Source organism: Eptesicus fuscus, chromosome 21 (assembly GCF_027574615.1).
Source record: "Eptesicus fuscus isolate TK198812 chromosome 21, DD_ASM_mEF_20220401, whole genome shotgun sequence".
Taxonomy (NCBI): Eukaryota; Metazoa; Chordata; class Mammalia; order Chiroptera; family Vespertilionidae; genus Eptesicus; species Eptesicus fuscus.
In genome coordinates, this window is record NC_072493.1 from 33,901,179 (window position 1) to 33,914,367 (window position 13,189).

Genomic DNA, 13,189 nt, shown 5'->3' on the forward strand with positions numbered 1-13,189 from the left:
GAAGGACCTCCTAATTTTCCATTTCCTGTTTGTAAAACAGTGATACCAATGCCTGCCTCACAGGCCTGTGAGGTACACTCCGCCACCTTAGAGTCCACAGAGCCCAATGCAAAAGGAACATTTTTCATTTTTAATGATGTGTGTCAACATGTGTAGAAAGCTATGAACTATATAATCACAAAGGTATACAATAGGAGGAAGAAACAGGAGAGGTATCATAAAAAGTGATCAAGTTTTACAGGAAAATCATTAAAAAAAGAACATGTGTGCAATTAAAGAGGAAAATAAACGTACAGAACTCATTAGTGCTTGTAAAAATTGCTAAAGGCAATGAAAAAAGTTTTGTGTACATTTGTAGGCAAAAGAAGAGCAGGAAAGCTGCAGGAACACTTTCTGAAGTTAATGATGTAGTTGGTCTGGACCTTGTGGGTTATTGTTGAGCTGATTAAAATTAATGATGAAGCAGAAAAGGAAAACTAAGTTTAATTTTGTTATACTCTCTGGAAAGGAAAAGGGCCTTCAAGTTAGAAAATGTAAAATAAAAGGCCAACATGAAGGAAATGACGTCCAAGAGACGTGAAGAAATTTACATTTTTCCCGGCAGGTGGACAGAACTTTGCAATACAACTTTCCAAACTGAAGAAGATGCCCTGGGAGGTGCCCCAAGATGGAGAGGCACGGGACGGCCCCGAAGGAGGAAGATGCCCTTCCGACTTTACACTCTTGTGTACTGTTCCTCTGTCCATCGAGAATCCTCTGGCCAAAGGATTTGATACTGTGGCCTATCAAATTACATTGCCTATAAATAAGAAGGGGCCGGGGAGGGGAAGAGAGACAGCAAGACACAATAAGAGTAAGTTGGCCATGATAATATGTATCCTAATGGATTATGATAGACCGGAATGAAACATGAAAACTAAGTAAATGAAATATAATAAAGTAAGTACAAAGCCAAATAAAGTTTAAAAAACAGCAAAATTAATGGTCTTCTAAATCAAAATGACTTGTTCATCATTAAACTAACTCACAATACTCCAATGTATCTAGCCTGCTTCCATTCATCTTGTGAGTGTGTGAGTGTGTGTGTGTGTGTGTGTGTATGTGTGTGCGTGTGCAGTGTGCTTCAACTGGAAAAAAACAACTGTCTATCAGTGTGCTAATTCCACATTGACTGAATGGCCTCTCTACTCCAGGCACTGTGCTAGGTGTTGCAAATACAGAAATGATTAAGATAATACCTTTGCCTTTCAAAGCTGTTACAGTTTTCTAAAAGAGACATTTTTCAATCAGTTTTTCACTCTATGTTAGGGCAGGAACAGGTGAACACTTGAGGTGCTATGGAATTTTTGCTAAGAGAATGGTGAGAGTTGAGGTGGTTTGACCAAATTAGACTCCATAGAGAAAGGAGGTGATACTTGCTTTGTGCAGAAGTTTTCCAGGAGGATTCAGAAATAAGTGATTGGGGGCAATGCCAGCAAAGGAAACAGCCGATGTAAAGGCCACGTGATAGAGGCTAAAGGACATGGGGTCAGGGCAGGATTGAGATGGTGACAAAGGAATGAGGAGGAAGGTATTTTGTTTGCTGTGCTAACAAGTCTGAACTAGGGCTAAAAACACCTAACAATTAAATATCTGCATGGCAAGACTTGCTTTCTTTTTGGATGAAAACCTTAAACTGGGTGTTATCAATGCGTTACAGAAAACTTACCTATGATAAAATGTATGGTATTTAAAAATATGGTATGATATGGAACTGAAGGAATAGGAATCCCAGGAAGGAGTGCGGGAGGAAGGGGACAGCTGCCTCTCCAGTTGTACCAGCCAAATCAGCCCTGGCAATCACTGAGATGACAGATGCCACAGCCAGACCATCCTCACATCCAGGCGAATGAAAGAGGAAAATGATCACGGAAGGCTCAATTTTGCTAACTCAGAAAAACAGAGCCCTGCCAGCATCTTCTCTGGAGAATGGTGCAGTGATTAATGATACTACATACATTCTTTTCATGCTAATCTATTTCATGTTGCAATTACAGAGAGACACTGAGAAAGACCATTCCACAGGCAAGCGTGCAGCTCGGCTTTCAAGGAATGAATGTGGCCACACCAGTACACAGCTCAGGTCTATATGTCAAGCATAGCAAATTGTTGTGATCATCATTTTATTCTGAGTGCTTACAATTCTACACCACATTTTTATTAGCCTACATTTTTCATTTCTCTGGTAGATGTTTGCCTATGAAATATTTTATCATGTTCCATTTTGTGAATTTTGTGATTAGGGCCTGTAGGATGCCACGATTTTAAGGAACCGATATGTTATCTTCACTGTTTGCTCTTTGCTTTCTTAAATGGGTTCGAATACTTTTCCCAAATTATCTCCCTCTTTTGTTTGTTTTGGGAAAGTTACACGTGTTATGATAGTTGAGATTGTGTTATGACATTTTACAAGCATGTGAAGTTTTCTTCACAGGATTATAATACAGACTCTACGTTAATGTACAACAGTTCAAATAAGCACAGAAATCATATACACTGTGGAACAAAAGAGCCTAATTGAGCAGCTTCATAACCTTGCACAGAATTCCCTCACCACCACTTTAGATAGAATTGCTTTTATTTTAGCAATGTTCTTTTAATTAAGTCCCAAACATCTAAAACATGGCAAATGTAAATATGTATTATAAATCCTTAATTATGAGGATCGCTAAGCATCCATGCAACTTCCTGCCCCGGAGATAGATTCTTTTTGTTTAACGTCAGCCAAAATTCCCAGCTAAAAGTGAATGATGGGAACAATGTTAAACTTTGTTTATAATGCCCTTCTCTTGGTACCAGTATCACTTTACGGCATTGTCTCTGAGAGTTGAATTATGCTTCAATTTATCTAGTGGTTTTAAAGCCAAAATCTCTCCTGCAATTTTCTGCTGTCACTGCCGTGTTCAGAAACACTAGCACCCTGGGAATGAATACAAGTCGAGGTGAGTGTTGCAAACCCTGAGGTCTTCATGTCATACCCTAGAAAATAAAGCACTTGGCGGTCAAAAAGGGCAACCTGTCCCTCTCCCCTCTGTTGAGGATGAGTTTAAACTGGATCCCAAAAGGCCTCTTGCTATGTTAAAATCCCACATACTGTGTTAAAACCATACTGAAGACTATCCTGACATGGTAACAAATAAGAAACAATCATATTCTATATTCCAACAAATTATATATTATTTGGAATATAGAATGTGTTATTATATTATTCCAAATATCATTTAAAATGTGCCACATAGGGGCAATGTTTTCCATTTCTCTACCAATATGGATTGTTCCCCAATTTCTACCCACAAAATCTTTCAGTATATGCATGCCACACATGAGCTCACACATACACACACACACACACACACACACACACACACACACACACACACAATGACAATGACAATTTAACCTCAGCAACTCATTTCCCTTACAGATTATTTTCAATTTAGTTTCTTCCTTTTGCTTGGTTATCTGCTGATCAACATATTTTAAAAGACAAACATATATTAATAACTTTGAAAGCTAAAGACAAGTCTTGAAGATCTAAACATATATTCCATCTTTTGGAGCAAAGCTATTAGCCCAGAAGGAATTTTAATTTCCTCAGATTTTTCAAAAAAAAAAATCTCTCCCTTGGGTCTGGTACAGCAAAGGTAATTACTTTTTATTGACAGGAAAACCTGGGGCTCTCAGTTTGGGGCCACGGGTTCAAATGTCTGTTCAATGTCATCCAGGCATCTACCAACTCCAATTTCAAGGAGAGTTTATCAGTTTCCTCATTCAGAGGGCATTTAAAAATATCTCTGTACAGCCTGGCTGGCGTGGTTCAGTGGTCAAATGTTGACCTTTGAACCAGGAGATCACCATTCAATTCTGGGTCAGGGCAGATGGCCAGGTTGCAGACCCAATCCCTAGTGGGGGCGTGGAGGAGGCAGCCAATCAATAATTCTCTCTCATTGTAGATGTTTCTATCTCTCTCTCCCTGTCCCTCCCTCTCTCTGAAATCAATAAAAATCTATTTAAAAATATCTCTGTACAGGTTGTAACTGCAGAGTATGTCAAGTAATAAAATTACAGGTTATAGTTTGTCTAAACACTACACAATAAATGTAATTGAGGAAGGCAGGTGAATTTATATATTTACATGCTGTTTCTAAACTAATATCAGCCTATGACCTCACTTGTACCATAATTGCCAGTGGGAAAGAAGTGGTTACAGATACAAATATGTCTTTTACAATCGAAAAGTATATAATATCTTATTGTTAGAGCACTGCTAAGTAATGAGAAGTACTTAATAAAAAAAAAGTAATTAGAGCTTTAGGCCAACTGATACATATCATACCATTTTTCCCTTTGTAATTTAAAAACCTTAGAGGTAAATTTCATCACTTCTCTATTAAATACTTATGGCATTAAAAATTTTTATAGTTACTAATTTTAAACTACTTAAGATGTCAAATGTTTTCAGGCTTCACTCACTTTTCCAATTATTACATTGGAATGACTCATTAACTGTAACATAAACAGGCTCATTTTTACCTCCTGTTATGCTATTTCTCCAGTTTTATTAGCAGAGTACCACTTTTCCGTGAAGCATGATGGAAATTCAATGGGAGAAAAAAATTACACATACTCTTCCTCTTCCAAATACCCATTTTACTCAGGAGAACTGAAGCAATAACGATAATTTATAATGGATTTTGCATGTGTATTCTTTTCTATTACATAATACTTTAGTTTCAGGTACCATGTATGTGAATACCTTGGCAAAAGATACTTTGGGAGAAAATTTTATCCTCCAAAAGTCAACTGGGAATGGAAAATACCTTCACTTGTGCAGTAGCATCTCAGATTTGGTCCTTACCAACAAGTAACCAGGACCCTGGAGAGCAATCAGCACTGAGAAGGGACTAAATTCCTAGATTATAAACAAGGAACAATAATTCTAGTGGGGGGAAAAAAATACACACACACACACACACACACACACACACACACACACACACACACTAGAGGCCTGCTGCACAAAATTTGCGCATGGATGCAGTCCCTAGGCCTGGCCAGCAATCGAAGCAGAGGGCCCACACGCCCTCCTCCACGTGAGTCACCATGCCAGAGTCCCCAGGTGGAGTTGCGATGAGCATAGCTGGATGCCCAGAGCAGTGTGGGCCTCTGGGCTGCCCAACAGTGCCGCACGGAAGCCGGGCAGGTAGTGTGCTCTCTCCCGGATGGCCTTGCAGACCGGCTCCTGCGTGAACCCACGGGGAGCCAGACCAGCCCCTGCAGTCCAGGCCCTGTGGTCCAGGTGGCTGCGGCCCAGCTCACCCAGAAGAGGCCGCACGAGTGCAGGGCGGGCTCCTTGCAGGCACCCAGCACCTGAGCACAGGGGTTTCCCTGGCGCGTGAGCCCTGGCATCCCAGGGGAGAGCACCCCGGGTGAGTGAGAGCAAGTTCGGCAGACACCCTGCATTCTCGCTGCACCTCCAACCCCGTCGCCCCCGCCCCCAGGTAGCTGGCGAGAGGTTGCAGCCCCCAGCCCGGGTGCCACAGGAGGTTGTTCACTGCCACCCACCCCCAGTTCCCTGTCCCAGCCCAGGGCCCCCTGCCCCCTGCTGCCACCACGGTCAGGTCACCATCTGTTGGACAATCAATCTGGGCCGGGTCTCCCCCCCCCCCCCGGAAACCCTCCCCCCCCCACCGCCACCACTGGTCGCCATCTGTGGGGCGCTGATCAGGCCCCTGCTCACACCCGCCTTGGCCTGGTGCTGCCCGCTCACCTGCTCCACCATCCTGCTGGGGTCCCGCTCTTGCTGGGGCACATTGAGGCCAGTAGCTCCTCCACTGCCACCCACTACCAGCGCCAGGTCACCAACACCAGCCATGTTCCACGCCGCCCCCTGGTGGTCCGCGCACATCATAGTGAGCAGTGAATTTGCATATTAGGCTTTTATTATACAGGATATGCAGACAATCACAGCCTTAGAACTCATTGAAAAAAAAAATTGAAATGTTGGAATCTCATACATAAGAATTTCCCCAAAAATATAACTAAAAAAAATAACCCTATGGTCAATGACATCTGTTATTTAGAAATGCAATTTATTGTAACTTAGAGTTATAAGTAAATTATATTTTTTCTCAAAAAATTTTAAACCATTTTAAAGAAACTCAAAGCCTTCAAATTACAATATCAATCTTCAGGGTAAATTATTTCACTTAAGCATACTCAGTTAAGTGGGGCTGTTTGATGAATTTACTTTTCCTTTAAGAAGGACTTTTCAGTGATAGTCATAGGTCTACTAAAGCTCCATAATTTTTTCTGCATTTACTTTGGGACATTTATTTCTCTTTTTGAGATTTTTATTTTTAAAGTAACCAAAATCAACTTATCTTAGCATTTGATGCTACAATTCAAGACCTGTTTTCAAAGATGTGTTCATTAAAGAGTATTTCTAAAAGTTTCTAACTGAAATACCAAATAAAGCAATTATTATTCTATGAGAATTTACCCCACTCCCATCAACAACAACAACACAGATCATTTCACCTCATAAATGTGGTTAATTCATGAAGCATCTCCTATTTTAAGCACATATTCTCTGATGGATTCACCATTCCCTATTATACTAGTTAACTTGGAAAAATTGCAATGATTCTAGATAAATACTAAACAAATTATTGAGGCAACAATTTTTAAATCAATAAAAATGAAAAAAAATTTAAACTAAGCGATAATTGAAACACCAGGCCCCTGGAAAAATCTGGTCAAAGCCTGCATTATTTTCACCAGAAATATTTACCTACCAATCTGAATATACATATCCGGGATTTATGTAACAAATTGGAAAAATCCTTATTATTCTTCCTACTGTTTTCAGGGGCTAAGCCATTCTGTAAACTTCCAATCACTGGAAAGCAAAAGATTTTTGGAAAGGATCGTGAAGGACTTCTTGGATAACCTAACTACTTGGCAACCTAAAGGTCATAGGATGCATTAGTTGACAATATGAATGCCCAAATATTGATTTATCGAAGATAAAAAGGATTCAAATTCTAAATATAGTATCAAATTGTGAAAAATAGGTATTTGTCAAGCAGGACTGATATTCTATTGTAAAAAAAAAATTAGAACCATGTAATGTGAGTGTCACTATCTCTTATTGTCTATTCAGAGTGAACAGTCATAAACCCCATCACAATTCTTGTTGACACTCAGAGTAAGTAGCATTTCAGTGAACTCTATGAGACTGTCCTAGGTTGTCTCTGATTTGGAAATTGGTCTTTTTAAAGACATAAATATTTATTAGAGATGAAACATTACAAACAGTTTTATGAAAAATAAATTATTTTAACATACGTCTGTAAATTTTGGTAAAAAAATATGTTATGAATTGAATTTCAATGAAAAGAAAATTTAAAATATATCCCATTATAGTTTTTAACTTAAAATTTTTAAAAACACTGTAGTAAAGAGTATAATGTAAATAAAATGAGGCCAATCATCAGTTCTTGTAGATGAAAAATAAATACAATTCCAAATAGACAAGGCATTTACACAAAAATTAATTATCTTGGCATTATCTTTATATTGTATATTATTTAAATCAAAAGTCAACAATTTAAAAGAATATTATATAGGTCCTTATATAACAAGAGAGAAATCAGTTTTAAGAAAATTTTATTGATAAAAAGGCACCTATCAGTATTATTAATTCTCAGTGGGCAGTGCTTAAATGAAAATCTAGTTTTCAATTTATTCTAGAAAGTTTGCCAATTTCAGAATTTCTAGGAAGCTATTACTCTAAAAGTCACAGAACAAGAAAACACTTCCAATGAGATCATTTTCCTCATACAATCGGTGATCCCAAATGCGAGTTTCTCATTAGTATGGAGTAGAATATTTTATACTCATGAAAATATAAAATAGCAACAGAATTCATAGTCAAAATATCTAAGATGCAATTACTTATACACTTCATTGAATTTCTTATACTAATGGGATTACTTGAGATTGAAAGTGCCCCTTTAGCAACCAAAATTGCTGAAACTTTACAAATAGTTACAAATTATTTATACTCACTGAAATAACAAGATTTCTGAACAATAAAGCCTTTAAAAGGAAACTTATGAGGAAGATATTAACTGGAAGATTTCTTCTGTTATAGTTCATGGCAACTCTAGTGATTACCTTCTGAACCAGAACTCTACAAGTATGTATTTGTGGACTAGATCATTAAAGTTCATCATAGCAGTGTAATTTGTATACTCTCCATGCCTCGTCATTATATTATATTGTATATTATTTAAATCAAAAGTCAACAATTTAAAAGAATATTATATAGGTCCTTATATAACAAGAGAGAAATCAGTTTTAAGAAAATTTTATTGATAAATTTCAAAGCAAAATAATAACTGAGCATGAATTTTTGCCATACATGTCTACCAATGAAAAAAAACAGATGACTGAAATTTGAATTTTACATAATTCTTTTGTACCACAAATAATTTTCCTTTTAATTTTTTCAAACATTTACAAATGTAAAAACCATTCTTAGCTCACAGGCTATATAAACCAAGCAGTGGGTCAAATTTGTCCCATGGACCGTATTTTACCAACCTTTGAGCTAAATATTACATTATGTTACAACTGATGTTCTATTAATTTGTTTTCATTCAAGAGTTAAATTAATTCAATCTTGATGTAGCGATTCACTCCCATTAAGGAATTATTTCTATGTGATACAAATTCCAAAATTAATTTTAGAAAACATTAAAATGTTTATTACTTAGGGTAAGCACTAGATATGTGAAAATCATATGTTTGATCACCATGCTAGCCATGAGCTGTAGCAACCACATAGCTAGAGGCTGTTCCTATGAAACTGATTGAGCATGCATGCACTCAGGAGTGGGAAGAATGCACCAAATTAATGAAAATCACTGTTGGTATTAGAAAAGTGAGTCTACATGCATGCTCACCTTTATGTCTACAGCCCAGCTACTTATGCACTGCATCATATAATTATTATTTTATCAGTACTTTATTATTATATTCTAGTTCTTTCTTGCTCTGGACAGGAATTTGGGGGAAGAGGAGGAAAGAAGCTGCTTTAGAAAGAATTCCAAGATCGTGTTTTAATAATGTGAGGATCTGTCCAGGTGCATTCCAGACTCCACAGGAATGATCCTCTGCTCAAGCAATCACCTTTATGTATGCTGATTTTAACAGATTCTTTAGTACTTCCTTCAGGGTAGTTATCAGGTATAGCCTTTATATCAGTTAGAGAAAAGAGAGAATGCAGGGAGAAGTTAACTTCTAATTAAGTCATTCATATGCTACTTGGTGAACAGTAACTAATCTCAGAGTAAGGCTCAGTATACCTGAGGCCAGAGAGCCTCCATTACATAATCTGTAAGAATAAAAATGAAAGCAAAACTACTAGTTACCTTACTACTTACAACTGTTCCTTCTGTGGCAAGTCAACCCCACCCCCAACAACATCTTAATGGTCAGAAAGAAACTGTGTGTTCATAAGAACAATTATAAAATAAAGAGATGACTCCCTTCTCAGGGCATGTCTCTTTGTAGCAAGTGAAGACACCAACAGCCTGTGCAACTTCTCAAAGACCAAGCCCTTCGATAGGAATCTGTCTCTATATTTTCATGAAAAGGACCAAATAATAACAAACTCATCTTGACCAGAACAAAGAGGAAAGACCTGGGCTGGTTCACTACTTTTGTAATGTCAAGTAGGGCACTAGTAGGCAAAGAATGTGGTCCTTTCAACATATTTTAACCTTTGACAGAAGAGGAGTAAGTAGAAACACCAAAAATGTAAGCACAGGGGTCTGGTGGTTTATATATGTTTGTATACACATATACACATGAACATAAAAAAGATGGAGCAAGAGTAGGTTTACAGCTGTTTTCATGGACATTATTATAATAAGTAATATTACAAGAATAAATTCTGTTTTGCATACTCACAACTGTAAATATACTTTTGCCCACCCCTGTACATATACATGAACATGTATGTGTGTGTATGTGTGTTTGTTTGCATAGAATCCTCCTAAGGTAGTTTCCCTGTTGATTAATCAGATCAACTAACATTCAAATTGAAGTGCACCTAATCCCTCGGCTCACAGAGTCCTGTCCCATGAAAGCTCTCACATGCAGCCTTGGGCTCACTTGGGATAACAGACTTGCTCCTGGTGAATCCAATGTAAATAAAGGGAGAAGGCCTTTGTTACTCACCTGAAAGACTGCCCTTTCATTTCCTTTATTTATATTCAGTTCTCTCTGCTTTAATATTGGTATTCAAGATTGATTCATGTTTTAATATAATGCCTTGTTCAGAATAATTATTATTGAAGTTATTGTGTAACACTTTAAAAAATGCTATGCTGGTTGATGGTCACTTGTCCATACACTGAATTCCCAATCTTGCATGTATGTTTGTTCTTCCAAAAAGGATAAAATATATAAAGTACCTTGGTAACAAGTAGACTTTGTTTCCTTCCTTAAAAAAAAAAAAAACTTACTAAATATTTTAAGATAAAACAAAAATTGGAAAATATTTTTTTATTTTTTATACACTGCTGCAAATCACACTGCCAAAGAGATATTAAAAAGAAATTACTAAATGCAACTTTAATTATCTGAAGTCATTTAGTTGTATTTTTGACACTTTAAGAACTGTCAACTCAACATATGGTAACCAAGAACTCCAACTTACATATTTAATACTCCTAACAATTTAAAATTTTATAGGTTCCTTAAGTTTATCAAATGTTTGGAAAAACATTAAAATACTTCCAGAACAAACCAAGGCTGGTAGAATACAGACCCAGGATTCAAATTTTAAGTGTCGAGACAGACTCAGCCAGAGTTAAGCACCCATGAATATCTGCTCTCCTCAGACCTCAGCCACTCATCTTTCCTGTACTAAGAAGATATATTTCAAAAGAAAGCTATTTAATGTTGATCTGCCTTTCATTAGACCTCAAGAAAACAAACAAATGTAAACAACTAGTAGACCAATCAATCACATCAATATGTTTTAAACCTAAATACGGGTGGTGCATTGAAAAGACACGACTGCATCCAGGCCAGACTAAGGGAAGGGTGCTGCAAGTGATGTGCATTACATTGTAAGAGTGACCTCTAGTGCTTTCCTTTTTTGTTGAACTTCAGTAGTTGGAGGATGAATTATTTATGCCTTCTCTACAAAACTTTGTGTGTGCTTGTGTTGTTATTGTTCGTTTGATTGATGCAATGTTTGTCACATGCCACCATTACAGCATTCCAAGATTTTGACTAGGTAGCAATATGCATCTTTTACTGACTCATTCGATTCTTCTGACCCAAATTAAAACTGAATCTGAAACAGTGCAGCATCTGAGTGAAGTCCTCTTTCTTTCGGAATGATAAGATACACCGTGCCTTTAAATGAGCTAATAGTGAATGCAAACACAAAACCACAGCAGCCATGCAGTATAAATGGACATTTCACTTGTACCCAGTAAGGGTGTTTAGAATGTTCTTCCCATACCAGAGCACTTTCGTGTACTCCAGGGATGTGCCATAGCAAACACCTTGTTACTACTGGCTTTATTTGTAACCACCCCAACCTAAACCTGGTTACACAGCAGCAAAATAAATCCCTGAACAGGCCCCATACTCCTTTCTTGAAAAGCAAATGAGCTTTTCCCTTTAAAATCCAGGAGAGATGAAAAGTTGTATTTTTAGAGCTTGTTTATCATTAATCAAAAAGGGGGGAAATTCTTCCATTTAGACATTTTTTAGCCAAACACAACTTTTAAAACTTTTTTTATCTCTAATAAAAAGTGGATATAGGGAGTTTCTGCCAAATTATTTTGAGTCGTATTTAAATTAGAAATATGATCTTTATACATTTTCCTTGAACCTATTCAGAATCAGAGTATTCAATCGCAAATTTCTAAAGTTAAAAATTCAAATCACTAAAGAATACTATTTTGGAAAAATCACCAGAATGTTTTTCCTTTAGCGAGGACTCAAGCCCCCTCTTCCAGGAGTGCTCTGGCCTCCTCCTTTCAGCTGTGAGGGCACAGCTCCTAATGTTGAGGTTCACCTCCACCAAGTCCGCTCCTGAATCCTGCAGTGCATTTCAGTTATGAGCCTGGCATCATTTTAAAGATGCAACCAGCAATCCGTCTGCCAAACTGCAAACTTCAGAAATCTCAGCTAATGCAGCATAATGGAAAGTCTGCCAGTTGTTTTCTTGTTAGACATAATTCCAATAAAATTCAGTAATCCTAAGAAAGGAAGAAATGGAGACATTCGCAGGCTATTCCCTGGTTAAGATGCTAATTTAATGTTTTTACTAGAACTTGAGCTTTCCCAATGACTATTCAAAAACGACAGGATAAGGTTCTGCTCACAGACAAAAAGAGAAATGAGACTTTCCATATTTTGACCAGACCAAGAGGAAAGACAAGTGTAAACCCAGACATATTTGCAAAAGGTTTAAGTGATGCTTCATTTAGGGCAACATGCTTTATCAATTGCAAATAATCATCATAGAAACAACAGAATGAAAGTTGGAAGGGCCCCCCTGCAAGTTTAAACCATTTGCTGTGTACTTACAGGAATTCCCAGCTCTGACCCTGCTCCAGTTTTGAGTAGATGACAGAAGTAGTAGCATCGTGAGGACAGCTCCGGTGACTGACCCCATGTTCTCATTTATCGGGCTCCCCCAAAAGATCTTGAGTGGCTCTCCCAGCGCTCCAGTCCTGTTCGCAGCCCCTCTGCCAGTTCTGTCTTCAGCACCTCTGAGTCTCTCAGCCTCACTCCCTCCTTCCCTCCTTTCTCCAACCCTGTCTCTCTCTCTCTCTCTCTCTCTCTCTCTCTCTCTCTCTCTCTCTCTCTCTCACGCGCGCGGGTGCACACACACACCACAGCCCTGACTCCTCACTAAAAAGCACCCAGCGTCTTTCCTAACAAGCATCCTTGCCGCCGAGGCCACGCCCACTCCTCGCAGCAGCGGTCCCACAAATTGACAGCAGCATCCCTCCTCCAAATTCACAGCGGCGCTCAGAGCTCCACCGCGCAGCGCTGCTGATGAAAGCTGGACCTGGAGGCGCGGCCTGCCGCTCCCGGGCTTCCTCGGGGC

General features: G+C 38.3%; 1 protein-coding gene across 6 annotated transcripts in view; it reads right to left on the reverse strand.

The window, feature by feature from the left end:
* The window catches only part of CNTNAP4 (contactin associated protein family member 4), a 250,813-nt gene extending 238,062 nt beyond the window's left edge, over positions 1-12,751 (reverse strand). For all 6 annotated transcript variants that reach the window (XM_054710986.1, XM_054710988.1, XM_054710989.1 and 3 more), the window contains exon 1: positions 12,664-12,751. In XM_054710986.1, the coding sequence (XP_054566961.1) occupies positions 12,664-12,751 (88 nt within the window). The remainder of the gene's footprint in view (positions 1-12,663) is intronic.
* Between the last annotated feature and the right edge of the window lie 438 nt (positions 12,752-13,189).